General features: G+C 41.7%; 1 protein-coding gene across 2 annotated transcripts in view; it reads left to right on the top strand.

Annotated features, from left to right (window-relative positions):
• Nucleotides 1-26128, top strand: part of CCDC50 (coiled-coil domain containing 50) — a 107908-nt gene that overhangs the window by 55436 nt on the left and 26344 nt on the right. The window contains exons 4-8 of one of the 2 annotated variants that reach the window (XM_088444807.1): nucleotides 1279-1369; nucleotides 15911-16007; nucleotides 20850-21350; nucleotides 22102-22217; nucleotides 24877-24921. In XM_088444807.1, coding sequence (XP_088300933.1) covers nucleotides 1279-1369; nucleotides 15911-16007; nucleotides 20850-21350; nucleotides 22102-22217; nucleotides 24877-24921 — 850 coding nt within the window. The remainder of the gene's footprint in view (nucleotides 1-1278; nucleotides 1370-15910; nucleotides 16008-20849; nucleotides 21351-22101; nucleotides 22218-24876; nucleotides 24922-26128) is intronic. The other variant, XM_088444808.1, reaches the window with a different exon arrangement.

Below are 26128 nucleotides of genomic sequence, written 5' to 3' on the forward strand. Positions count from 1 at the left end.
CCAGCTTGTATTAATTTGCACTGACAAGGGGCAGGATTGCTTTTTATTGCTGATAGATTTCAGCTGGTGTCTTGGCTTTCTATGCCTTTTTGCACCTCCCATTCGTCATGTGTTTAATACTTTTTCCCTGTGTCATCTCACATTATTACACATAATGTAATTTATGGACATCTATGGTTTTAGTTTCTTTGCATGGGTTGTTGCTGACATTTGGTGAAAATGTCATTACAATAGCCCCATTACAAATATATTTACTGAGAAAAATGTTGACGTGCTCAATACTTATTTTACCCGCTTTACGTCTGTATGAAATTAACCATCTATTAGGCAGTTGTAAATTTTCTTGAATATTTCTTGAACATCCCTCCTATGTACAGACAGTACTATGGTCACTGTGCTTCTGTATTTCAGGAAATAAAATACCAAAATTAAGAAATTATGGGTCGAATATATATATATATATATATATATATATATATATATATATTTGACTTTCTCAACTATACAGGGCAACTTGGTTCACTACAGCGTTGGTTATTATGTAGATCTTACTTTTGAACGGAACCCATCTGTGGTTGAGCATGAGTTTGTAAAATGTAGGGAAATTGTTGGATGTTTGAGCTATTTTGGTGTGTCTGGTGGGTAGGTGTCAATTTTAATGTTACTTTTTTAGTTCACAGGAGTTAGAGGAAAATAATGAATAAGTAAAGGTAACATTTTGGACTGCTTTATAAAACTGGGTAATTAGGAATGGCATTGGACAGTATGCAGTCACTATAAGGTTGACATGTACAGAATGTCGACGGCCACAATGTTGACATAAAATGCTAGGATTATGCTGCAATAAGGGTTAGGAGTAGACATGTAATGCTAAATTTCATTGCCGACGTGTCGACTGTTGACATTCACAATGTCAACATTATATCAGTGTCGACATTTGACAACATTCTGAATATGGCAACATAATATCCCACACTACATTGGACAGTTGTGTATTCGGTTTAATTCTATAAAGTGATTTGTAATGGTGTTGAGCTAACAGAGGATGAACATTAATACAGCACAGTGTGGGGGTCAGTCTAATAAACTTCTAATTATTATAAAGTCTTAATCTGTTCACGGGTGGAGATACCATTTGAAGTAAGCTTTTAAGTCTGCATCAACGTTTGCAGGCTTCAATTATTTTTTGCTGACAGCCATCAATATTATGTTTTTAGAATATCAGTTACTTTTAAAAGTTAATGTTTTAAGTCTTTACAATATTTTTATTTTTTTCAGAGAACTTTTAGATGGTGAAATTGCTCAGGAAATTCAAGATAAGTTGGTGATTGAAGCAGAACACAGACGCAGGCAGGAGGAAAAGGATGAGGTAAATGTAAACAGAGTCCTCGGAATTGGCTTCTTTAGTGGTTTAGACTCAAATCAGATGCAAAGGGGGATTCCCAACAAGTAATGTAAAAAAAATAAATAAAATGAAATAAGGGTTTATTTAACAATCAATCCTGGAAATATCATCCTCACTTTGTCATATACTTTGGGACTGATTAAGAGACAGACGCTAATACAATCACATCTGTGTTCTCTCGTGGATCGCAGTTGCCATAATATGCTAATGCCTTCCAAAGCTTAGCCGAGCATAGAGATGCCCACTGCCGCCTTCTCATATCTGTCCGATGATGTGCAACAGCTTAAACCTCAATGTAGATCAGGCAGCCATGCAGCTCTGACCAGCCTCAAACACTGCAGCTCTCATGACATGCAGTGAGCTCTCATACTGCGAAGGATAGCAATGTCTATTTTATGCACATCCATATAACTGCGTTTAAATGGTCAGACACGCCTGCGTTTGCATAACCACCCCCAGTTATATTCCCCAAACGCTGACTACCTGTCACTCACTTTACAAATGGATCCTCTGTGCGGGCGTAATCGCACAATGGCAAACAGTCACTCAGTCTGCAAAAAACTCAGCATTACGTCCATCTCTGAATCAGACCTTTTGTACCTTATTGATAAGTGCTTTGGTGTAACAATTATGTACATATATTGTAGCTCTGAACTACATGTATGCTATTTGCTGCATATTAAAATCAGGTTGAGTATGATGGTTGCAGTTTAAAGTTCTTATGTAATTGGACTGTTGCTGTAATACAGCCCACTGATCTTTTGCAAAATACAGCTATCCTCCAATCACACCAAATAGCCCTGTTTAGCGCACCACCGACTTGCGACTTAGCCGCTCCAAAACACTAGTCTTCAGTACCTCATACACTATAAATGAACTAAGAGGCAAAAGTAGCGCAAACAAGGAAAAAGTAGACAATCTAGGGTACAAAGTCATAAGGCAAGTCTGATGCCAGTGACTTTGGCCATGCATCATTATTTATCTGTGACTTTATACAAATTACTTTTGAGATATAAAACTAATCCTAAGTAGCTAATACATTGTATGCAAACTAAGAAGCAAAAAATGAGGAAATAATGCACAGAATGGTAATTGCAAAAGGCGCCACACACTATACGGCTCAAAAAAACATAGGTATATGAGGGCACCGCTCTATTGAACACAGCTTTTTCACTGTGAAAAAAATACAACTCTGAAAAATTGAATGGCTGTGTACTTAGATGCTTACATGACTCATAAATCTGCCCAGATAAATTGATCCTGCTAGGTGGAGACTTTCTGCCACATTCAGACTTTGAAAACTATCCCAGTTTGATTTCTGTAACTGGCAATCATTATATTGAAGCATTGTTCTATCTGGCATCACGCAGTCCTGGTATATTACGGCAGGTTTTCTGACTGCTCATATTTCAAAATAATACATTTTTGAAGTAATAGGCCCGAAAGCAAAATTCCCCACTGGATTGTTGCCAGTAACAGGAAAATCTCTTATCTGACCCAAATTGTACTCTCGGCAATATAAAGTAATAGCATGTCACCACAAGCTGTTTTTAGCATTTGCTTTCGATATGGATGAAATAAATAAATAATTTCCTGATATAGAAAGTGTTCATCTTCAACCTGTTATCCACTGTGTTACACAGAGGAAAGATATATGCTCCCTACCTTTTGGAATGCTCTCCCTATCAGACTCTCCACCTCTCTACAAATCTTCAAACGGGCTCTCAAGACCCACTACTTCATCAAGGCCTTTCAGCACATCCTAACCCACCTCATGCTCTTTCCTTTCTATCTTCCCCTTCTGTGTCACACCTGTCTGTCTGCCCCTCCCCTTAGAATGTAAGCTCTCATGAGCAGGGACCTCTTCCCTCATATGCTTCTCTTTACATTTTCTTCTACTCTCTACTCCCCATTAGGGTACCTAGCATGGGACTACCCACTCCCGGCAGCTTATTGTGAGTGCTTTAATCACTATTTCAGCAATGTATATAAGTCGTGTCCTTGTCCTACACTGTAATGTACTGTAAGTTACTTGTTTCTTGTTCACCTATTCTATGTACTATGTAAGGCACTGCGGAACACTTGTGGCGCCATATAAATAAAGGAGAATAATAATAATATAGCTATCGGTAACCATCCCTTAATTGTAAATTTTAGACACGCCTTGTGGATCTATGGAGGAGGCACAGGTGGCTAGGAAACTCCTTTGATGATGCCAAGCGTCCTAAATGAAGCAGGACTGCAGGCTCACGGGGAGTCATAGCACACGCCCCAAACACTAGTTTGGCGGGTGCTTGAGCGCTGTCGGAGTTCTGCAAAGTACAGGGAGATGGCTTTTTATCAGATAAGCCGTTAAACCAGGATTATTATACCACCAGGATTATTACCTGGTGATATATGTTGGTCTTCTAACATTGTTATGTATGTATAACCAACTTTACTGCACTGTTTCTTAGGAATTTAGGCTGTAACATACATTATTTGTATTGAAGATTCTTATTTGCCTTTGGTTTTTTGCAAGTGAATGTGGACTTCAGGAGTCTGTGGGTTTTTTTGCATTTAAATAGTTAGGTGAATTAGAGTCTTATTAAGCCTCCTCTCTTTGCTGTCATTTCAGAAGCAGTTTTTTTTATGAAAAAAAAAAAAGACCCCTCCTATGGTTTCTTTCTATTTAAACAGTGCTACACTTTTTCCAGAGGAATTTAGGTAGCTATCTGTATTGGTTTGAAATGTCTTTTCTCTCTCAAATATGGAGAAGCCAGACAAGGGTAACAAAAAAGAGGACTCGCTCCCTTTTTATACCTGTACAAAATGTGATAAGTTGCCAAAAGGTTGTACGGAACCAGAATCACTCTGTGCTGGTTGTTCACAGGGAAATTCATTACCGGAAGGTTCGGCTGAACAGTCGGTTATGCCTGAATGGGCCAGGTCTATCGTTGAGACCATAGGTGAATTACATCACTATTAGGCAGTTATGTTACCTTGTGCTCAGACTACTAGTTTGCCTGATCCCTCGATAGAGTCCAGCTGGGCCCAGGATATGGGACAATGTCTCGCTGAGATGGTAATGTCCCTAAAGAAAGTGGTAACGTCAGCAGGGGCTACTGCCACTAATAGCCATTCAGGCTAGTCCTCAGTGGATTTTCCTGGAGTTAAGGTTTCAGCCGCCTCTTCCCAGGAAGAAGGACTTAGATCATGACTGGGAAGACACCTCAAACTGGGAGGATGACTCCCATTCTGATTTAGTGGTGTCTATGCTAATCGATGCGGTCAGGGAGACTTTGCATCTACAGGAAACAGCTAGTCCAGTGACTGTTTCAGTTTCTTTTTTTTTTTAAAGAAACATGTATCTGTTTTCCCAGAATTTTCACATTTTGAAAATTCCGAAGAAATGCAAGTATCTTTATCCTTTTTCAGAAGAGGATATCAAGCTTTGTGAAATTCCACCCGTGGTGGATGCTCCTATTGCTAGGCTGGTCAGGAATACTGTTATTCCCACAACAGTCTGTAATTTCTAAAGATCCTATGAATAGGAAGAATGAGGCTGTATTTTAGGGGATGCGGCCGCCGGTCACAATCCCGACAGCGGAACGCCGGTTAGGGAGTTATGTTAGGCATCGAAATACCGACGGCTATCACAATCCCGACGCCGGAACGCCGACATCCCGAATGAAGTCAAGTATGGGGTGCCCTTAGAGTTAGCCGCGGGGGGGGGGGGGGGGGTTAGGATTAGGGAGTCTAGCGGGGTTAGGTTTTGGGGGGAGATTAGGGTTAGGCACCACCAGGGAGGGTTAGGTTTCGGTAGCGGAAAGGGGGGGGGGGTTGGGTTAGGCACTAGGGGGAGAGATTAGGGTTGGGCACCACTAAGGGAGGGGTAGGGGGGGACAGGGGAGGTTAGGGTACTTGCCTGCCTCTGTCGGGATCTTGATCCTGTTGGGCAGCCGCCGCTGGCATTTCAATCCCATCCCGTATTTAAGTCTATTTTCACTTTGTCAGGAGTCTCACTGAGGCCTGTTCTGGCCAGTGCCTGGATGGTAAAGGCTATCAATTTCTGGATGACCCAGATGATTGCTGGGTTTAAATCAGAGGATTTGTCTGAAGCTAGTTCTATAGCTGATCAAATTTTGGAGGCTCTGACCTATATAGGTGATGCTTTAATAGATATGATTCATGTACAATCTCCTATTTCTGCTTTGGCCATTTCTGACAGACATTCTCTATGACTTAAAACATGGAAGGCAGACAGAGTCCAAACATGCTTTAGAGGCACTGCCTTTTGAATGAGGTTTCCTGTTTGGCCCAGAATTACTAAAAATTATTTCTCAGGTCACATGAGGTAAAAGTCCTTACCTTCCCGTATCGATACCAAAACCAAAGTCTCCTAGGTTTCATTTCTTTCAGACTCTGGATCCAAGAGCACTTATGCAACAGCCAAAAAAAATAAATAATCGCAGCATCCCAGTACACTTCTTTGGGAAACATAACGGCGACCCATCGGACCTACATTTTATAGGTTTAAAAAAAGTCACGACCAACTGGAGGGGGAGCAGCTATAGAAAGAACCTTTGCTAAGAAAGAAGCAGAGATATTCACAATGGGAACAAGACAACCGAAGGATTAAATATAGATCCTGAATTAATCCCGTTACTTGAGTAAATTTATATACTTATATATAATTTCTATGCGATAACCACTTTTATACACAACATATAAAAGCCATGTATCCCTCATACATTCAGCTCTGACAGATTAACCCCCTCTTGATTTACTACAACATCGGATTCCTACTTTTGATAGTTGTGTTTTTTTTTTGTCTAGAATGGCTATCATATATATTATGGATTGGAAGAATTTCCACACATTTTTATGGTACATCTGTGTATGAATATATATGTGTGTATGTGTGTATATATATATATATATATATATATTAGTGTGTATGTGTCTTCTCTCAAAAGGCAGCACTCCCAATATTCATGTATTAAGTGCAGGTGCCCTCCTGGGTATCCCCAAACAGTTGATCCAATAACTATACGGCAGTAGTCGGCACTTAATATAACACATCCAAGACACAGCAATATTGTTTCAATGTTTCGAGACCATGTTATGGTCTCGTCATCAGGATAAAAAATTTTACAAACACACTGATCTTATGACATCCTCCACCGTCACCACGTGGTACTTGCCTGGGGAGCGGGACCGCCGGAAGATGCTCCAATATGACGTCATCATAGGCAGTCCGCTACCATAGTAGCCATCGTAAACAGAAAAGTGGCATATTCACTAGCAATAAGTGCTACAGACCGTCTGTCTCCAGCCATCAGATACAGATATAAACATATACAGCCATGGCCAAAAGTTTTGAGAATGACTCAAGTATTGGTTTTCACAAAGTCTGCTGCTTCAGTTTTTATGATGGCAATTTGCATATACTCCAGAATGTCATGAAGAGTGATCAGATGAATTGCAAAGTCCCTCTTTGCCATGACAATGAACTTAATCCCAAAAACATTTCCACTGCATTTCACCCCTGCCACAAAAAGATCAGCTGATGACATGTCAGTGATTTTCTCGTTAACACAGGTGAGAGTGTTGACGAGGACAAGACGAGATCACTCGGTCATGCTGTTTGAGTTAGAATAACAGATTGGAATCTTTAAAAGGAGGGTGGAGCTTGAAATCATTGTTCTTCCTCTATTAACCATGGTTACCTGCAAGGAAACACGTGCAGTCATCATTGCTTTGCACAAAAAGGGCTTCTCAGGCAAGGATATTGCTGCATTGCACCTAAGTCAACCATTTATCGGATCATCAAGAATTTCAAGGAGAGAGGTTCAATAGCTGTGGAGAAGGCTTCAGGGTGCCCAAGAACGTCCAGCAAGAGCCAGGACCATCTCCTAAAGTTTGATTCAGCTGTGGGATTGGTGGAACCACCAGTGCCGAAAGGGGGTACTACTAACCCTACATTTCTTGTCTGTCCATCAGAATCACTGGTAGAGGGCAGATCTTGAGAAGAATCAGAATGACCATCCTGACGCTGCATGCGTGCTCTTCACCCAGGGATACACACGGTTCTGTTCATAGTCCATATTGACTTTATCCAATTTTTTCTATTTGAATGCAATTAGATCGCGTTTATATACTGCCACTTGGCTAGCCAGTTTCTCAGTCCAGTTAGTTGATGGATTGGTTTCAAATACTCCCTTATGTGCAGCTTCAAAAAGTACTGATATTATCCTTTATTTGGGATAATTCTCTAGTTGATTCTTCGATCACTAATAAGAAAAGATCGAAGCTGCACTTGTTGAGCACTGCGATCCATCTTTTACAAAAGTAAACATTGAATTTGCCAATAGTCGGTGCATTACGCACCCTAAATCCTCTGGGAATACACAAAGATTTATAGTAATAATCCTGTGATACAGAGTGTCAATTTCTTTTTGTTTAAGGCGAATCCAATCTTTATATAGATGCTCCAGAGAAATTGCTTCCGTCTCATCAATTAAGTGGCGTTCCAGCAAAATAGATTCAGCTTCCGATCCTTGTGTATTCATGGCCAAATTCACATTGTCCACCACCTCACCCAAACTGTAAATCTCCGTCGACTCTATACGTCGGGGTGACCGCGCTGGCAAACTCTTGCGGTGTGAAGTGCAATGGATACACAGGTTAGGTACTTTATCACCTAAAGGACATAATGAGAGTATGGGTCTTCACTTTTATCTGAGGGACTGTTGATATGATAATAATATATGATGTATGGTAAACTGTTCTGGTTAGTGAGTACTGCTTTGTATTGTATAGGTACATGTTCATTCAGTGTAACATATGCATATCCGTGTTTGTGTATATGTATATTTTGTACAGCTGCATATTTGGAGTGTAGTGGTCTAGTACATTGTATATCATGTGTCTTCAGCCTTTTGGCCCTCCAGCTGCTGTGGAACTACAGATCCCAGGATGCCCTGCCACAGTTTTAGCATACTGTGGCAGGGCATGCTTGGATGACTAGTTCCACAGCAGCTGGAGGGCCAAAGGTGGAAGACCCCTGTTGTATATGATTATCTGATGGCTGGAGACAGACTGTCTGAGCCCCTAGCCACAATAACTTTAATGGCAAGAGCAGAGGATCGATTACTCTGCTATATTGTAGAAGCCTGTGATCAGGCAAAACGTCGAAGGTAGAGTGTATCGATCCACGACGAACCGTGGGATACATAGGACAGATGTACTGATCAGTCTGCCGGCAGACCTCTATGCATACCACCACAGCGGCACTCTGGACCCGAATCTGTACTATCAGTCTGCCTATCACGCGGCAGCACGACCAGCAGTAGCCGGAAAGAAGGGACCTTTTACTCACACGGAACCCGGGGCACTAGGAGACGGGAACCAGCTAACCAAAGGAGGCAGTACAGAAAGCCTCATAAGGTACTTAATAACTACAAAATACTACTTGAAGCAATACCTGTTTAAGGTCATTACTGGGTGAGTACAATGCATAGGGCATATCACAGTCGGGCATATTCTATTTGTTAAGGAACGCAACAAAACTGTCGCTTTATCTGCATTATATAGCTACCACTTACTAAGCATGGATTTTTTATGTATGTTGCATGTGAAGTGTTTTGTGGCATTTATGTACTATTTGTTGTTAATTGTCAAATGTAAATACTGTCCTGTATACCGGTATTAGGTTTTTCAGAAAATTTTAACTTACCTATTTTTATTTATTTCATCAATTTCTACCCTCCCCTGTTTTATACCATTCTAGTATGAATTGATTTTTATTAACTGTATTTAATAAACAATTTCTGATTAGACATTACACAGATTTCGAGTCATATTTGAAATGCTTTGTGGTACGCGCTGGGAATAACTTGTATACTAGCACTTTTTGGGGTTATATGGTGCCCTCAACCTCTCCCCTTATTTCCATGGCAGCATCTAAAGGCTTAACATACCCTGTGTGCAAGAGGACTAGAGCAGCTTCTATTTTTCCTATTTTCTTCCGGGGTACACCTAGGAGTCCCCCTACAGGTGCCTTCAGGGGACGTGGTGTCCCCGACACCCATCACCATGCTGCTAAGTCAGCAGGTCAATCCACATGACTGTCACGGCACTGGGATCTGACCTATGGTGGGAGCATCTTACTCAGATTCCGGGAAACTTGGTTTCAATCCAACCCGGATTTTTGGATAAGTGGACTCGTAACCAGGGGTTACATTTTAGATTTGGAGGTTACTGTTCGAGAGAGAGTCTTTTCCACTGCTCTCCCTGTGGACGGTTGCAGAAAGGCGGCTCTTATAAACGCAATTTCTGCGCTTTCCGTTTCCGGAGTAATTGTTCCGGTACTACAGCAAGGCCTGGAGTTTTACTCCAGTCTGTTCTTGGTAGACAAACCAGACTGGTCGTTTCATCCCATTTTCAACCTCTGGGGGTTAAAGATGGAGTCTGTAAGGTCAGTCATTTGTTCCATGGAGTAAGGGGAATTTCCGGCCTCCATAGATATGAAGGATGCCTAACTTCATATTCCTATATGGAGGGGTCATCATCTTCTGTGGTTTGCAGTGGGGCATCAGCATTTTCAGTTCCAGGCTCTGCCATTCGGTTTGTCCACCGCTCCCAGAGTCTTTACAAAGGTTATGGCACAAATGATCTCCTTACTCGGGAGTGATGGGGGGGGGGGGTCAATGTGTTGGCTTATCTGGATGATTTATTGATAAGGGCACCTTCAGTAGTCCTATTGCAACATCTTCAGAATACCATAGGCATGCTCCAGAGATTCGGCTGGATCATCAATTTTCCCAAATCAAATTTATTTCTATTTCAGAGGATGGTATTTTTGGATCTTCTCCGATACCCAGTGTCAGAGTGTTTCTTCCACATGCAAAGATTCAGGATCTTCAATCCAGAATAAGGATCATTTTTCAGATGCCTTATATATCAGTCCTCAGGACTATGCAGTTACTGGGAAAAATGGTATCTTCGTTCGAAGCTGTTCCTTTTCGTCAGATTCTATGCCTGACCACTGCAAAACTAATTGCTTCATCGATGGGTAAAGTCAGACCCTCGATAAAACAGGCAGATGTTCAGATTATCTCTGCAGACCCGTCAGTCACTCCTATGGTGTCTGCAGGATGTAAATCTCAGGGGTTGCCAGTTGTCAGTAATGGATTGGATCATTGTCACCACAGATGCCAGCCTATCAGGCTGGGGGTGGTGGTTCTAGACCTGCACCTACAGTAGGGGTGGGCAATAAGCGGCCCCCCAGCTGTTGTAGAACTACACATCCCAGCATGCCTTCTCACAGTTTTGCTATTTGGCCTTGCTAAAACTGTTGCAAGGCATGCTGGTATGTGTAGTTCAACAACAGCTGGAGGGCCACTTATTGCCCACCCATGACCTACAGGGTCTTTGGATCGTCCAGGAAGCTTCTCTTTCCATCAGTATACTGGAGTTAAGGGCGATTCGGTATGCATTGGTTCAGGCTCAATCCTATCTAAGGAGCCTACCAGTGTAAATCTAATCCAACAATGCCACGGCAGCTGCTTATATAAACAAGCAGGGTGACGCACGCAGCTGGCGAGCAATGAGGAAGGTTTTTCACATCCTTCATTGGACAGAAAGATGGGTTTCCAAGTCGCCACAGTCTGCATCCTGGACAATGGGAATTACACCAGGAAGTGTTCGCGGAATATTTTCCAGATGATGGTCTCCAGACATAGATCTAATGGCTAACTGTCTCAACAGGAAACTTCCAAAGAATTGAGCTCTGTCCCGGGATCCTCAGGCATCCCTGGAGGCTGCCATGACAGCACTTTGGGTGATCCGGCTGGGATACATCTTTCCTCCTCTGGTACTTCAACGGTTTCGATCGGTGGCACGGCCAGTCATTCTGGTGGCTCCAGATTGGCCGCGCTGTCAATGGTACGCAATTTTTCGCAACATGTTGGCAGTCGTTCCCTATCGTCTGCCCCTGCGTCCAGATCTGTTACTTCAGGGTCCATGCTGTCACCCTGATATTTGCCTCGCTTGGCTTTGACAGCATGGTTCTTTAAGCCAACATCTTGAGGGCCAAAGGGTTTTCAGAATCTGTTGTGAAAACTGATACAGGCTCACAAACCAGTCACTTCCCAGATTTATCATTGGATATGGAAGATAAATATTTCTTGGTGTGAACAACACAAGTTTAAACCTGAAAGGTTTCATATGTCTCTACTTTTGTCTTTTCTGCAAGATGGGTTGGTTAAGGGTCTTAGATTGTTCTCCCTTAAGGGAGAAATTGGCCTCCATTCCTGAAGTTCAAAACTTCGTGTAGGGGGTTCTTCGCATACAGCCTCCTTATGTTCCGCTGGTTCCTCCTTGGGACTTAAATTTAGTTTTGGAAGCACTTCAAAAGGCACCTTTCTGAGTCATTGGAATCTGTTTGCAATACCTCACTTTGAAGGTTGTTTTTCTTTTTGCCATTGCCTCGGCCAGAAAAGTTTCTGAGTTAGCGGCTCTTTCTTGTAAATATCGGCTTTTCATTTTTCATGAGGATAGGGTGCGTATCAGCTTTCCACATTAAACAGGATATCGTCCTTCCAGCTTTTCGCCAGGCTTCAGTGACTAGTGAAGCTTCTTCCTTTTCGTGTTGGATGTGGTACGTGCGTTATGCATTTACTTGGAGCGCACTGCTTACGGATTCGCTGTTGGTGTTGATTGATACTCCAAAAAGAGGCTGGCCAGCCTCGAAAGGATCCATCGCTAGATGGGTCACTTCTGCCATTCAGCAGGCATATTTGCCTTCAGATCTGACGGTTCCAGCTTCAATTCGGTCCCACTCGACTCGTCCTGTCGGGGCTTCTTGGGCATGGTGCCTTGGCAGAGCAGCTACCTAGTCATCCATACACACTTTTTTACAAAATTTTACCGCTTCCATACTTTTGGAGCGTGGGACACCAGTGTTTGGCAAAAAATTCTCTGAGTTGCTGGTTTTGACGCTCCCTCCCTTTTAAATTGGCTTGCTTTGGTAGATCTCAGAGTTAATGGCATCCCCCCAGATGGATGAAAAAGGAAATACGATGTTTACTCACCGTAAAAATTGGTTTGTTTCTTACAAGTTACCTGTTGGTTTTCTGGTTTCTCAGTACTTCCGTGGGTCCTTCTCTGGCTTTGTTAAACACAGACTGAGGTTCTAGTGGAAGGGGAGGGGTTATATAGGGGGTGGGAGCCAGTCTTTAATTGGTTAGTGCCAGTCTCCACAGCTTACTATACATAACCCAGTGGTAATGGCATCCCCCATTTTTAATTTATTATATAATATAGCTGAAGTACCTGGTGTTGCCAGAGTTTAAATCCTCCAAGTTCTGTTTTATTATGTGATGTCATCCAAATCCACCCAGTGGAAGGCCCAGAACAGGCTCCCTGGGTCAAAGTTCTGCTCAGCGCACTCTGCTGTGAGGTCCGACCCCAATCACTCCATTAGGCATCCCTCTGTAAAGTTTTCATCGACATCCATCCAGTGGAAGGCCTAGAATAGGCTCCCTGGGTCAAAGTTCTGCCCAGCGTACACCAACAGGAGGTCCGACCAGGACCCTAACCCACCTAAAACCTGTCCACCTTGTGTTGGTTTCATCCAAATCGTGTAGGGGTGTCCGATTTGCATAACCGGTCAAAACAAAAAACAGACCAATGAATTTTTTAGATAAGATTTCTAAAACAAATGATCTCATCTAAATAAGGCTGCACCTTCACGGGCTTCCTTCTTCCTTCTGTGGGTGCTGTGGCTGCTTCAGCAGCCCTGATGTTTTGTGATGCTTCAGCCACTAATCATAGCATATGGGGGTTGGAATAAAATGAGCACCTCCAATCACTTTAAAAAAAAGTTGGCTCCTGTGTCTCTAGGTCTGGGCAATATGCCATGTGTCTAATTTTATTAGGATGCTACCTTTCCATTAAGTTATGACTTAATGACCTATTCACATACAGCACCTGCTGTTTCCCTTCCAATCAGACCATTAAGTTTTATTCATTCTTTATTCACTGCTAACAATGCTTTCTGCATGCAACAATCTCAGCATGCAGGAACAGATTGTCATGTTAGCTAATGTTTAACTGGTATCAGCGCAAACTCTGATTACTGAGCAATAAAGGGGCTCTTTTATCCAGAACTATCTTAGAAGAGCAGGTCATCTAGATGGTTAACTGTGACTCTTGCTGGGTACACAGCGAACGATAATGCGACCCAGCAGCACGACAACCGATGTAACGATGCATTGCGCACGTCGGTACGTGTATGTCGGTGTGTGTTTAGCCGCCGGATCAAGTACAGACAGTGGCAGCCCGACTGGTCAGAATTCAGAATGCAGCAGGTAAGTACTCTAACCCTCACCCCTCCCTACCCTAACCCTCCCCTAGTGGTGTCTAACCCTAACCTTTCCCCCCCCCTTGTGCCTAAACCTAACCCCCCTTCCCCGCACCCTAAACCTACCCCCCCCCCTAGTGGTGCCTAATCCTAACCCCCCTTTCCCTACCATAACCCTCCCAGGGGGATGCCTAGCTCTAAGTTCCCCAGGGGGTCCGTAAAGCTAAGCGTCAGGATTTCGACACCTATTTTTAGTCCTATGTTGGGATGTGGGTGGCGGGATAGCGCCCGCTGGTATCCTGACTGCATGATCTCATACCTAGTAGTTTATTGCGTCGGAGCAATATATCGTATATTGTGCTCATGTGGCATTTTTCCTGTGTACCAACTGCAATAAAATTGAAAGGTGTATTCGGATTTAATTTACAGCTTGGTACTGCCTGGTCTGTGCTGTATTTAGTAGACTGCAAACCTACAGCTCACAGGCTATATGATATAAAGGACTCAGAACAGTGTGTTTGCAACATTTCACACAATTATACAACAAATCTAAATGAAGTAGCAAGTAACTATTTTAATGATCACTTTTCATAAATAAATACTAGGTGATAATCCTTAAAGGATACGGTAAGTTTTTTTTATCTTTCTGATATTGCAGTTAGAAACATACTTACATGGAATTCCAACAATACAAATATTAGTTCACCATTCAGTAATTTCTAAACCTTTTTTATACACTGTGTAGACAGATTTGACACCCCTGCGCAAGAGAAATGCATACCGTTGCACACGAGTTCCAAATGGCCATTAATGTGGAGGTTTCGACAAGAACACTTCATAGGGAGGCCCATGCCCTTGCAGTTCTACGGGAAGAATAAATGTTTTATCAGGACAACAATGCCACCTGTCATGTATCCAGGGTGACGCTGGACTGGTATACAGAAAATTCGGTAACCCAGATTGACTGGCCAGCTCAGAGTCCAGATCTTAACCCCCACTGAGAACCTCTGGGACAAATTAGAGCGAAGGGTGCGTTCTAGGCCGACTCGACCTTCAGTGTCGCAGTTGGTCACTGTACTTAAGGCAGAATGGCAAAACATACCGCCTGCTGTTGTCCAGGAACTTGTGGACAGTTTACCAAGAAGGGTGTCTGCAGTAATCACTGCACGTGAAGGATCTACAAAGTACTGATGTCAATTAAATCTTGATCTATTTGCTGTCAGTGTCCAATCACTTTTGTCTACATAGTGTACTATTTTCAAAATATTATCCATGCCAAAATGCAGTATCACTTAGGCAGGTCATCCACTGGTAGTCTGCCGCAAAGAATGTCAAAATGAAAAATAAAAACGTTGTGTTCTATCTTGCATTATTTTGTTTTAGTGTTGGAACACCTTATTTGGATGCTGATTGGTCTATAGCTGTGCGCTCAATTCAAGTCACCGCACTTGAAAAAGTTTGATGTTTTTGGGAGTGCATTAAGTACATACCCACTGTGAATTTACACAACCAGTCTAAAATGCACTTTACTAAATTTCTCCTATTCATGTCAATGTCTTATTCAATTTAATGAGATTACATGTATAAATCCCAGTTAAATCAATCAAAGTTGTGCCTGTTACAAGAGAGTTGTTATGTTAACCCAATAACCTAAACTGCAATTAAACGGACCATTTTTTCTTACTGTGGTCCCAAAAGTTGCTGATATTCTTCTGATAAATTATAAAAAACTAACCGTTGTCTACACTGCAGACAGGAAATGTTTTATTCATTGTAACACCCAGTAGTCGGCTGAATCTTTTACTAATGTAGGAGATGAAGACTACTCAGACATTCTCCTCTTCTTGAAGTTCTGTTCGTGATGGAATAATTTGAAAGCACAGTTTAGATGGACAAATGTTCAATAAAATCAAAATAATGTCTCTTCTGATGCCGTGTAACTTACAAATTTCATTGCTTACGTTAAAATCAGAGTAGCCTTGTCACTTTTTATTTTTTTTTTATTTTAAATCTATAATGCATATGACTTCTTAAGCTACGTCAATATTGATTACTGTCCTTCAGTAGACAAAGCATGTCAGAAGTTGTGATCTATTTTACAGCATAATAATGTATGCTCTATGCTCAAAACCAATCTGTTGTCTGTTCATTATCAGGACATTGCTCGAGTTTTACAAGAGAGAGAGGAAAAAAGAAGAAAAAAATATTCTACACCAAGAAGCACAGAAGAGCCATATTATCTGAACCATGAAGGTAGAGTGCTGCCTTTGTGCAATTGCATGTTGGAAAAAGGCAGATTGGTAGATTGTTAAATATGTCCTATCCCACGAGTTTATACTGAGTTGTTGGTTCAAATATACGCAAAGGGGACAAGTTATTCTTTCAACTCCGTAGTTGGCACTGCAATCCGGGCCCCTCAGCGCCTGGTTTCGAACTGGACTCAAACATTTTTGCTCGCAGCCCTATTGGGCTGTAAACAAAAATATAACCACACTTATGGTGCATACACACGATCAGATTTTTCCTTCAGATATGAACGATAACGATTTAAAAATCGTTCAGTCGTTCATATCTGAAGGAAAATCGTTCATATCTGACATGCCTGAACGATGGACGATCAACGATGCGCGTTCCCGATGGTCAGATAACGATTTCTGACATCTGATGTGTTTGCAGTCAGACTTGGACGATTCCATTCATTTTAATGCAGTCAAAAATCGTTCAATCGTTCAAATCGTTCAAATCTTTGGTAAAATCGTTCAAATCGTTCAAATCGTTCAAATCGTTCAGTCGTTCATCTGACAAATCTGACAAGTCTGACAAATCTGACCGTGTGTATGCTCCATTATGGTGCATACACACGATCAGATTTTTTCTTCAGATATGGACGATAACGATTTAAAAATCGTTCAGTCGTTCATATCTGATGAAAAATCGTTCATATCTGACATGCCTGAACGATGGACGATCAACGATGCGCGTTCCCGTTTGTCAGATAACGATATCTGACATCTGATGGGTTTGCAGTCAGACTTGGACGATTCCATTCATTTTAATGCAGGTAAAAATCGTTCAATCGTTCAAATCGTCCAAATCGTTCAAAACTTTGGTCAAATCGTCCAAATCGTCCAAATCGTTTAATCGTTCAGTCGTTCATCTGACAAATCTGACAAGTCTGACAAATCTGACCATGTGTATGCTCCATTACTCGCAACCAATTGAATTGACCCCATAATGTTTAAGGTTTAGTTGTAACATATAAACCTACAAACTGTGTAGCTTATTAGTAATTTTCATAAGATGTATGTAATAATCACAAAGAAAACATAATCAAATATGTTACATTTTGTGTGCTTTCTGTGTATGCTTTTTTTGGACTATAAGAAACTTTTTTTTAATATTTCTATTGTTATGGCCTGGAAAGAAGAGTATTAATCAAAATTACTATATACAAATGTTAAATTTACTTTAATCCTAATGGAAGTATTAAGCGGTTACCTTTTTGCTCTTGTGTAGTGTGTGTGTGTGTGCTCTTATATTCACTAGATCAGTGGTTCCAAAAGTTTTTAGAATCGCTGCGCCCTAGAGTATCGGCATTGTTTTCACGGCACCCCTAAACCAAACATTTGTTTTTGAGAAATTCAGAACAAAATGTAGTAAAATAGTAAAGTGAAGTGAATTGTGCTTACCTGTCATCCTTATGTTCATTATGTGTTGGAGGACAGGTTTGCGCTTCTGTTTGTCCACATAATTACATTACATTGATCATAAATAATTTGATTTGGTGCTGGACCACCAACCTTGAGGCACCCCTGCAAGTGTCCTGAGGCACTTCAGGGTGCCACGGTGCACAGTTTGGGAACCACTGCACTAGATCCTGGTTCATGACTATAGTCTAGATGTCTTCACATTTATTTTGTACTTGAGAAGATTGAAGCAAAGCCATCTCTGGCACCTCCATTGTGTGTATAGTTTCCCAGATTCTAAATCTAGTGGTGCATACACAGGATCAGATTTGTCAGATCATCGATTTCGTTGAACGATAACGATGAACAACTTCAACAACGATTTGAACGATTTTATCAACAATGAACAATTTCTGACATCCATAAAATGAATGAAATCGTCCAAATCTTACTGCAAACAGTCGATGTCAGATATCGTTGGTCGATGTATGCTCAACATGTCAACGATATGAACGATTTTTACTATCGTTATCGTTCAGATCTTTAAGAAAATCTGACCGTGTGTATGCAGCATAACACTGTTACAGATTTCTATTGATCTCCAACTGATTTTCTTTTATTAAACAGTTTAAGGGAGTGAAGTTAATGTGTTTTGTTAATCTATATATGTGCTTGTGGTATTTCACTTGTGTGCTGTGGCCTGCAATGAAAGCACCTGTTTTCACTTCTAGAAACTCACCTTAGAACAGGTTTTTAATTAATTCGGTGCAAAAAAAGTATACAACAGTATATGATGCCAATCCGTATGGAGGAGTTAAAATATAAAAATTGCCAGTAAAATAACAAATATTCCAGGTTACAAATTACAACTTTCCCATCACACCCCTTTTGGCTCACTTAAATAGTACAGTAAATAAATATGGCCTCATGATTGAGCACAGTATGTGCTTATATTTTATTATTCATAGTATGAATCTAGTATACCCAATAGCCTATTTTTATTTGAGTACATTTCTTCCACGGTCTTGGACACAGTCTGTTTTTGTTAAAACTCAAATCAAATCTGCATTAAGTGGAGATTTTACAGCAGGTAACATTACCGGACACTTTGCGGGCTATTTCAGCATGCGCACTTTCTCTCGACTTTTGCTAATCAATTAGAAAATGCTTATCGTAGAGGTTGCGTGGGAGGTCTGCAAGGTTTACCCATAAGTGATGAAAAGTGGAGAAATCACCCTGAAACCCAAAAAAGTAGACAATAAAATTGCAGGGTAGTATAGAAGGCTGTTAGTGGCCATAAGCAAAGTATTTGGGGCTCTCTAAAGGTGTCAAATGGTTCATTATTACATGTTTTTATTAACAGTGGAAAGATTAGATTAAGCAAATGTTTTTCAGCAACTAAAAGACTCTAACTTGGGGTACATTAAAATTCCTGTAAGGTGATTTTTAATGTCATTTTAAGCCACTTGTAACTCCCAGATGCAAGTTCAAGATCTCATGTACAGTTCCCAGATTCTAAATCTAATGCCGCGTATCCACTAGACGATATAATGAACGATAATGATATTATTCATTATATCGTCCAGTGCATATGCCATTAACGACCAGCGATGCGCACTCCTGCTGGTCGTTGACAACGTTGCTCATCGCCTGAACTTGCTGTCCAACCTGACGATATTGTCAGGTTGTGCAGGTTCGGGGATGAGTGAGGGTGTCGGCACTGAATGATACCGTTAATTATATAGTTCAGTGTGTGTGCTCAATGTCGAGGGACACCCTAAACGAAATCGCTCATGGAGCGAATCGTTTCGTGGTTACGCGGCTTAACACTGTTACAGATTACTATAGATCTCCAACTGATTTTTCTTTTTATTAAACATCTTAAGGGAGTGAAGTTAATGTGTTTTGTTAATGTGTGTTCTTGTGGTATTTCAGTTGTGCGCTGTGTCCTGTGATGAAAGCGCCTGCTTTCACTTCTATGAGCTCACCTTAGAACAGGGGTTTCATTTATTCAGTGTAAAAAAAAAAAAAAAGTATACTACAGTACAGGGTTGAGTCTCCCATATCCGTAATTCTATTATCCGAAATATTCCAAAAACCGAAGGTTTTTTTTGCAGCCGTGACGTCATGACGTGACCTGGCGTCATGACGTCACAGATTAATTACCAATCACTAGCAGTGTGGGCGTGGTCTATATGCCGCGCTCCCCCCACTGCAGCGCACGCCAGGCATTTCATGACACCCGCCGGACTCACCTGCAACACCTGTTGGACCCTATTGCAGGACCCACCCCCGCCGCACATGCCGGGACTCACATGACACCTGCCGGACTTCACCCAACACCCGCCGGATCACTCGCGACATCCACCGGACACCCCCGCAGCACACACCAGGCCTCCTGTAACACCTGCCGGACCCCTCTGCTGCACACGCCAGGCTTCCTGTGACATCTCCCGGACCCCCCCTGCAAGGTATTCTGAAAACCGAAATGATCCAAAATCCGAAATGCTCCTGGTCCCGAGCATTTCGAATATGGGAGACTCAACCTGTATATGATGGTGGAGTAAAAATATAGAAATTGGCAGTAAAATAACATTTACAAAATACAACTTTCCCGTAACACCCCTTTTTAACTCAAATAATTTAGTAAATGCATATAACACCCACACATGCCTGTCCCACATAATTTAACCCATAATGGTCTGCATACCGCCCACTTGAGTTGTCAATCACCGCCAGCAAGTGTACAGCACGATGCCCCAATATACAGTATCTGTAGATACTATATATTGGGCATCGGCTGTGCAGCACAGCCGACGTGATATGTCTGTGAACGTCGTCGTTCAGACATATCGCTGGTACACACTGGCCGATGCACACTCGATATATCGGCCGTTCAATTGAATTGAACATCCGATATGTAGGTCAGTGTGTACCCGCATAAGACTCTGATAATAGATGGATGTTTGCATGGGATAACTGGAAGCAGACACCATTGAAACACTGAGAATCGGGCCCTATGTGTTCTGAATAAAGTTTATACCTTGGTGACTGTAGAGGAGGTCATTTATGTGAAATCTAAACTGGGGCATATTTCTCAACACTATTTTGTGAGAAATCCACCCGAAATCAACTGTTTTTGGAGGATACCTGCAAAGTTTAAGTATCCCCACAACATAAAAAGGAAATCTGAGTCTAGCAGTCAGTGATCGGCACTTACGCAGTACATATCTTGCGCATGTGCTGATCATTAAACATCTGAGTTGTACGCAGACCATTGGGTTTATGTACAACTGTGAATCAGGCCTTATGTTACCTGATTAGAGCCACTTTCTTTCTGGGGATAATCAGGAGTGTGTTATAATGGATATTACCTAATTGCTTTTTATGATATTCCTTCATTGATTAGGCCACCGTAGGGATAGACATAAGGAACATATGTCAGAATATGATAGACACCATAGGAATGAAAGACCTGAGAGAAACAGAAAGGAAAGGGTTGTTCCTAGATCTGAGCAATCTTCCCACTACAATGATGATAGAAAACGTGGACGATCAGCAGAACCGCGCTCAGTTTCCAGAGATGAGAACTCTGACTTTCATAGATCTGAAACTCACATTACTAGGACATCTGCAAAAACAAACAAACCTCAAAGGCCACCACCACCTAGGACACACAGACATGAGGATCTTGATAACCAGAATGCAAATGGAGCAAGCTCCGGTGAAAATTTACCTGGAAGGGGAAGGTCTCACAGTCATGACCTGGACTCAATACATTCTGGCATACCCGATCATCAGGATGGTTCTAATTCAAGAGCTAATAAAAGAGCTATTAGGGTTGAATATGAGCATGAAAGGCACAGGCACAGAACACCTTCACCACATGATGAAAGACACAGAGACCCAGGTATAAAGGAACTACTACTTGTGGTGGTGGTGCTGGTGGTGGTAGTGATTTACCATAGTGACATCTTTACGAATCATCTCTCTGCAATCAATGTTTCTTTCAAATTAATACACCTCTCAGTATATGTTGCTGATCTTTATTTCAAATTTATTTTCTTTCATTGAAGCCTTTGTATTTAATTCTGATACCACGTGACCTATCTTTTCTATTTAGTATTACATTATAAAGCTATTTTAAGGCAATTGTTTTACCTTTTACCATGCCATTGTGCAACCATTACATTTTCTAGAAATGATCTTTCCTCCCCATTGGGTGAGACTGGTTGGCGGCACTAGAGTCACTGCACGCTTGCCTCAGTTCTGTAATTCTGACTTGCACTGTGTATGAAGGTAGAACTATAAAAATACATTTGTTAAGCCTTTAGAAAATCTATTGTGTTTCTACCTAGACTCTTTGTTTAGTTTGAGGATATAATGAAGAGCATAAAGGTTACAGTTTCCCATATTACTAGCGAGCCGGGTGCCCTAGGTGAACAATTGACCATGAGACCGGGGGGAAACATTATTTCCATAATCATATTTCTTAATTATTGTTGTAGTTTAAAAAAAAAATAAATAAAGTTTTATCTTGGAGGAATTTAGTGTTGCTCAACTTGGTATTGGGTGAAATAGTTGTCTTTTATAGGTAACATAAAATGTACTTGTTTTTTTTTATTTTTTCATAATAAATATTCATCTTTAATTACCCATAGGTCATCGCTCGAAAGGACCCAAAGATGCCCCGCAACCTAAACTGACAGCAGGCTCTAAAACTCGGGATAAGTATGATGCAGAGATTGCTAGGAGACTTCAGGAAGAAGAACTGAAGGTGATGTGGACATTTTTATTCTTGCTTTGGAGATATACATCTCTATCTATCTATATATAATCTCAAGTTGAACTTCTTTTAAGGTTTAAAGTCTTATGCATGTACTGTAGCACACTCATATTTAAAATTTGCATTGCAAGAGCTGTTATGTTGATGGATAAAAAGTGGCTCAAAGCTGTAAGCAGAGACTTCAGTATATTCTGCCCCAAATTACAACTTGGAATCAAGTGTATTCGCTGTGTGCATTCAAGGCATCAGTAGCTAAATGTTATCAGGACCAGTTCCAAATGAGCCATTAACACCAATTGGTGACCGAAAAATTATTTAGAAGTTTTAGCAACACACTTTGTGGGCTAAATTTGCTACTTGTTAGTTTGTAAACCGATGGGTTCTGCAGCTGATTGCTAGCGGGGTTCATGGTCAAAACCATTTCATTTACTTTAATAACTTAAAGTTGTTTTGACCATCTAAATTGAACTCTTTGTTGATCCCCAACAGTTTCCAAATCCTGATGCTGCTGTAGGCTCCATGCAGGCTTTAGTATTTATATTGTTAAAAATAGAATTTGATTTAAAAAAAAAATAAAAAAAATGTGTGAATACCCTGCAGAATTAGAATTGTCACTGATCACGCTGAGCAAATAAATTTGTGGGTCCCGGGGAATCCTCACTCTGCAAAATGTGGGTCCTTCTCCACTGTTTTTGGGTCACATAAAATGGCGGTGAGGGCAGGAAGCAATTGGGACAGTGCTGGGAGTAGGTTCCAGTTGGGGTAGAGCTGGGGGTAAAGGCAGGGAGAAGTTGGGGTAGAGCTGGGGGTAGGGATGGGTAAGTGCAGACAGCTGTTGCAACAGTGTTGGGGGGCAAGGAGGGGGCTAGGGGCAGGCAGTGCTGGGTGTAGGGAGGGGGCAGTGGCAGATAGCAGCTTGCGCTATACTGGGGACATGGTGAGCGTTAGGAACAGGCAGGGTAGATAGCTGGAGCACTACTGGGAGGCAAGGCGGGCGTTAGGGGCAGGCAGTACTTGCGGTAAGGAGAGGGCAAGGGTAGATAGCAGCTGGGGCAGTACTGCAGGCAAGGAGGAGGTTAGGGACAGGCAGTGCTGGGTGTAGGAAGGGGGCAAGGGTAGATAGCAGCTAGGGCAGTACTGGGGGGGCAAGGAGAGGTTTATGGGCAGTGCTGGGGTCAGGATAACAGCTGGGGCACCACTGGGGCTAGAGGGGGGGCAAGTGTAGATAGTAGCTGGGGTAATATGGGAGGCAGATAGCAGCTGGCTCGGCTGCTGCAGCTCACACAGCGGAGCGCGCCCTGTGGGACCCGCTCTGTTTTAAAACCCGGGTCCACATATGCCTGTAGCACGTAAAAACTCGCTATAGCGCGTATTTTGCGAACCCTGGTCCTTTTTAGCCTAGGCTGGTAGTGGAAAAATCATTGGACAAAAAGCATTGGGTCCCCCTCTACCAGCACTAGGCTTTACTAGCCATGGCTGGTGGCACTATAGAAGGGTGGACACACAGCGTGTACTCTGCCCAGGCTAGTCAGCATAAGGCTGTATCCTCTAGGATTCGGCCCTGCAAAAAATGCAAGTGTAATAATAGTTTAAAGTCAGAAAATCTTTTATTTTACTAGCTCTTTAGATGTACCAGCAAACCCTGTCATGGCCATTTTTAATAGCTTCCAGAACATGCCTGGCACTTAGAGAGCCACAAGTGACAGAGTGCCCTGGCATCTAGATCCCACTCGCACCTGCAATTCACACGTGGAAAAATGATGTAATAACGAGAGGACTCGCACACAGAGTTGAAACATTTATTTATCGAAAAGAAACATCCCCACACTAGCCTCGTTTTCCCATTTATTACTCGCTCTCCATTGGGAATCTTCTCAATGTTAGAAGTTGTACTAGTGGCTGGTTGGAGAGAGGAGGGCAATGGTGTCTCTGTGTGACTGAGGCTGGCTTTAATACTGTACGATAGAGAGGTCCAGCTGGGTGAGAGCCTCCAACTCAGCCGCTAGCACATACAGATGTTTTCATGTAAATGTAAGCAAAAGGAGTTTTTTCCTTCTAATAACTTTTGAACATGCGTTCTTGAAGCTTTTGCTAAATACAGTATGTTGAATTCTGTTTCTTGCTCCCTTCAGTGAAGTGTGTATTTATATCATCAAGAAGATATACTGTATATATACAAAATAAATGAACAAATCCGCCTGATATTATATATGTATATGGCTGAAAAGTGCAGAAGACAGCAAAAAAGAACTATATATCATATACCAGCTAATAAATGTTAGCATTATAAAGGGAGAAAAGCTCTTAAGTGATTCATGGCATAGTAACAACACTAATTACATTTTGCATTATCCAAGGTATGTTACAGTACAAAGGACCTCGTATTGTCAAATTCTTAGGGTCACTTAGTCAATGATTGTTGTAAATGCTGGCATGACGTCCGAGAGAATCAATGCTTTTTCAGTTATGGTCTTGCAATCCAATTTTCTGGTTAATTAAATCGTCTTAGCTGACGTAAGGGAACAAGTATGATCTATATTGTGTTTGTTTTGCTTTTAGTATATAATCATTTTGATCTTTAAGCAAATTAAAGTGTGCTTTCCTATTCATTCATTCATTCGTTCATTCATTTATTTATTTTATACTCCAGGTGAACGCTGTGGATTACAGAGCAGCACAAATGGCACAGGATGAGGTAGGTGTATGTGACCCGACTGGAAACATAAAATGCACATTACACTCCTGCATCATTGGCAGACCTAAGAAGTTGTGCAAAAAAGAATAGACGATAAGCAACCCTATAAAAAAAACTATGCCTACAACAACTTAATTTGACCTAAAAACAGTTCTAGACCGATTCTCAAATATGACCTTTCTCTAAAAAAAAAAAAAAAATCAAAAAAAAAAAAAAATCATGCATTTGCACTAACTACCCATGTCTGGTGATTAGTGATGCGGAGCATCTACATTACAGAGTAAAAAGTGAAGGAGGCGACGCTAGCATGCTTCTAATGCACACATGCCAACTTTCTTTATACCACCTCTGTGAGAGTCCCAGAGGGGTCAACCCTTCTCCGAAGCATGATGTACCATTCTAGTCATTGTGCCCCCTGCTGTTTAAAGCTGCGATTCATGCATTTTACAGCAGAGGCCGGGCGACTGGTCATCGTCAATCACAAATCGGGTCATCAAACCACTCAGCTGTGTGCAGCACCAACTCTGTCGAGAGGCCGGGAGAGCCTCCCAATTTCGGGTCTCTCCTGGACGTTCCGGAAGAGTTGGCAAGTATATGGTCATGTGTTCTTTAGTTACTTTACTACGTTCTTTCTTTTTCAGAGAAAACTTTTTTGATTTGTATTTCTATCCCCTAATTCATAATACAGTGAATTGCAATTACTTCCAACTTTTCTGTTCTGATGAAAACAATTGCAGATATTATGGTGGTTGTTAACCCTTTGGGGTGTGAGCCCCATCATTGGGTCCCAGAGTGCCAGGCATTTTTTGATGTGCTATAGATTTTATAATAAATCGTTGATGTTTGTGCAGCCTGACGATGGGCAATAAAGCCCGAAACGTTGCAAATTATGCTGATGTGAGGTCTTCATTTGCAAGTCCGTTGAGTGCAGCGCTTGGATTGCTATACAAATTACTGCAGCTGGCACCGCAGCGGTTGGATGGCAAGGGAAGGAGTGTGCTGTACCTTTTTTGATAGATATAGAGATATATATATATATATGTAGAAATAACGCCGGCACTCCACAGTGTAGTCAGTACCTGCCTGGGTGCCCTCTAATGGTGTGTGAACCAAGTATATAGGGAAAAACAGCGGCACTCTCAGGACTTGAAACATAAATGAGACTCACGACTCCAAGAGATCAGCGTCCAACGTTTCAGTCGGTGTG

Source organism: Taudactylus pleione, unplaced genomic scaffold (genome assembly GCF_031769625.1).
Source record: "Taudactylus pleione unplaced genomic scaffold, aTauple2 ptg000372l, whole genome shotgun sequence".
Taxonomy (NCBI): domain Eukaryota; kingdom Metazoa; phylum Chordata; class Amphibia; order Anura; family Myobatrachidae; genus Taudactylus; species Taudactylus pleione.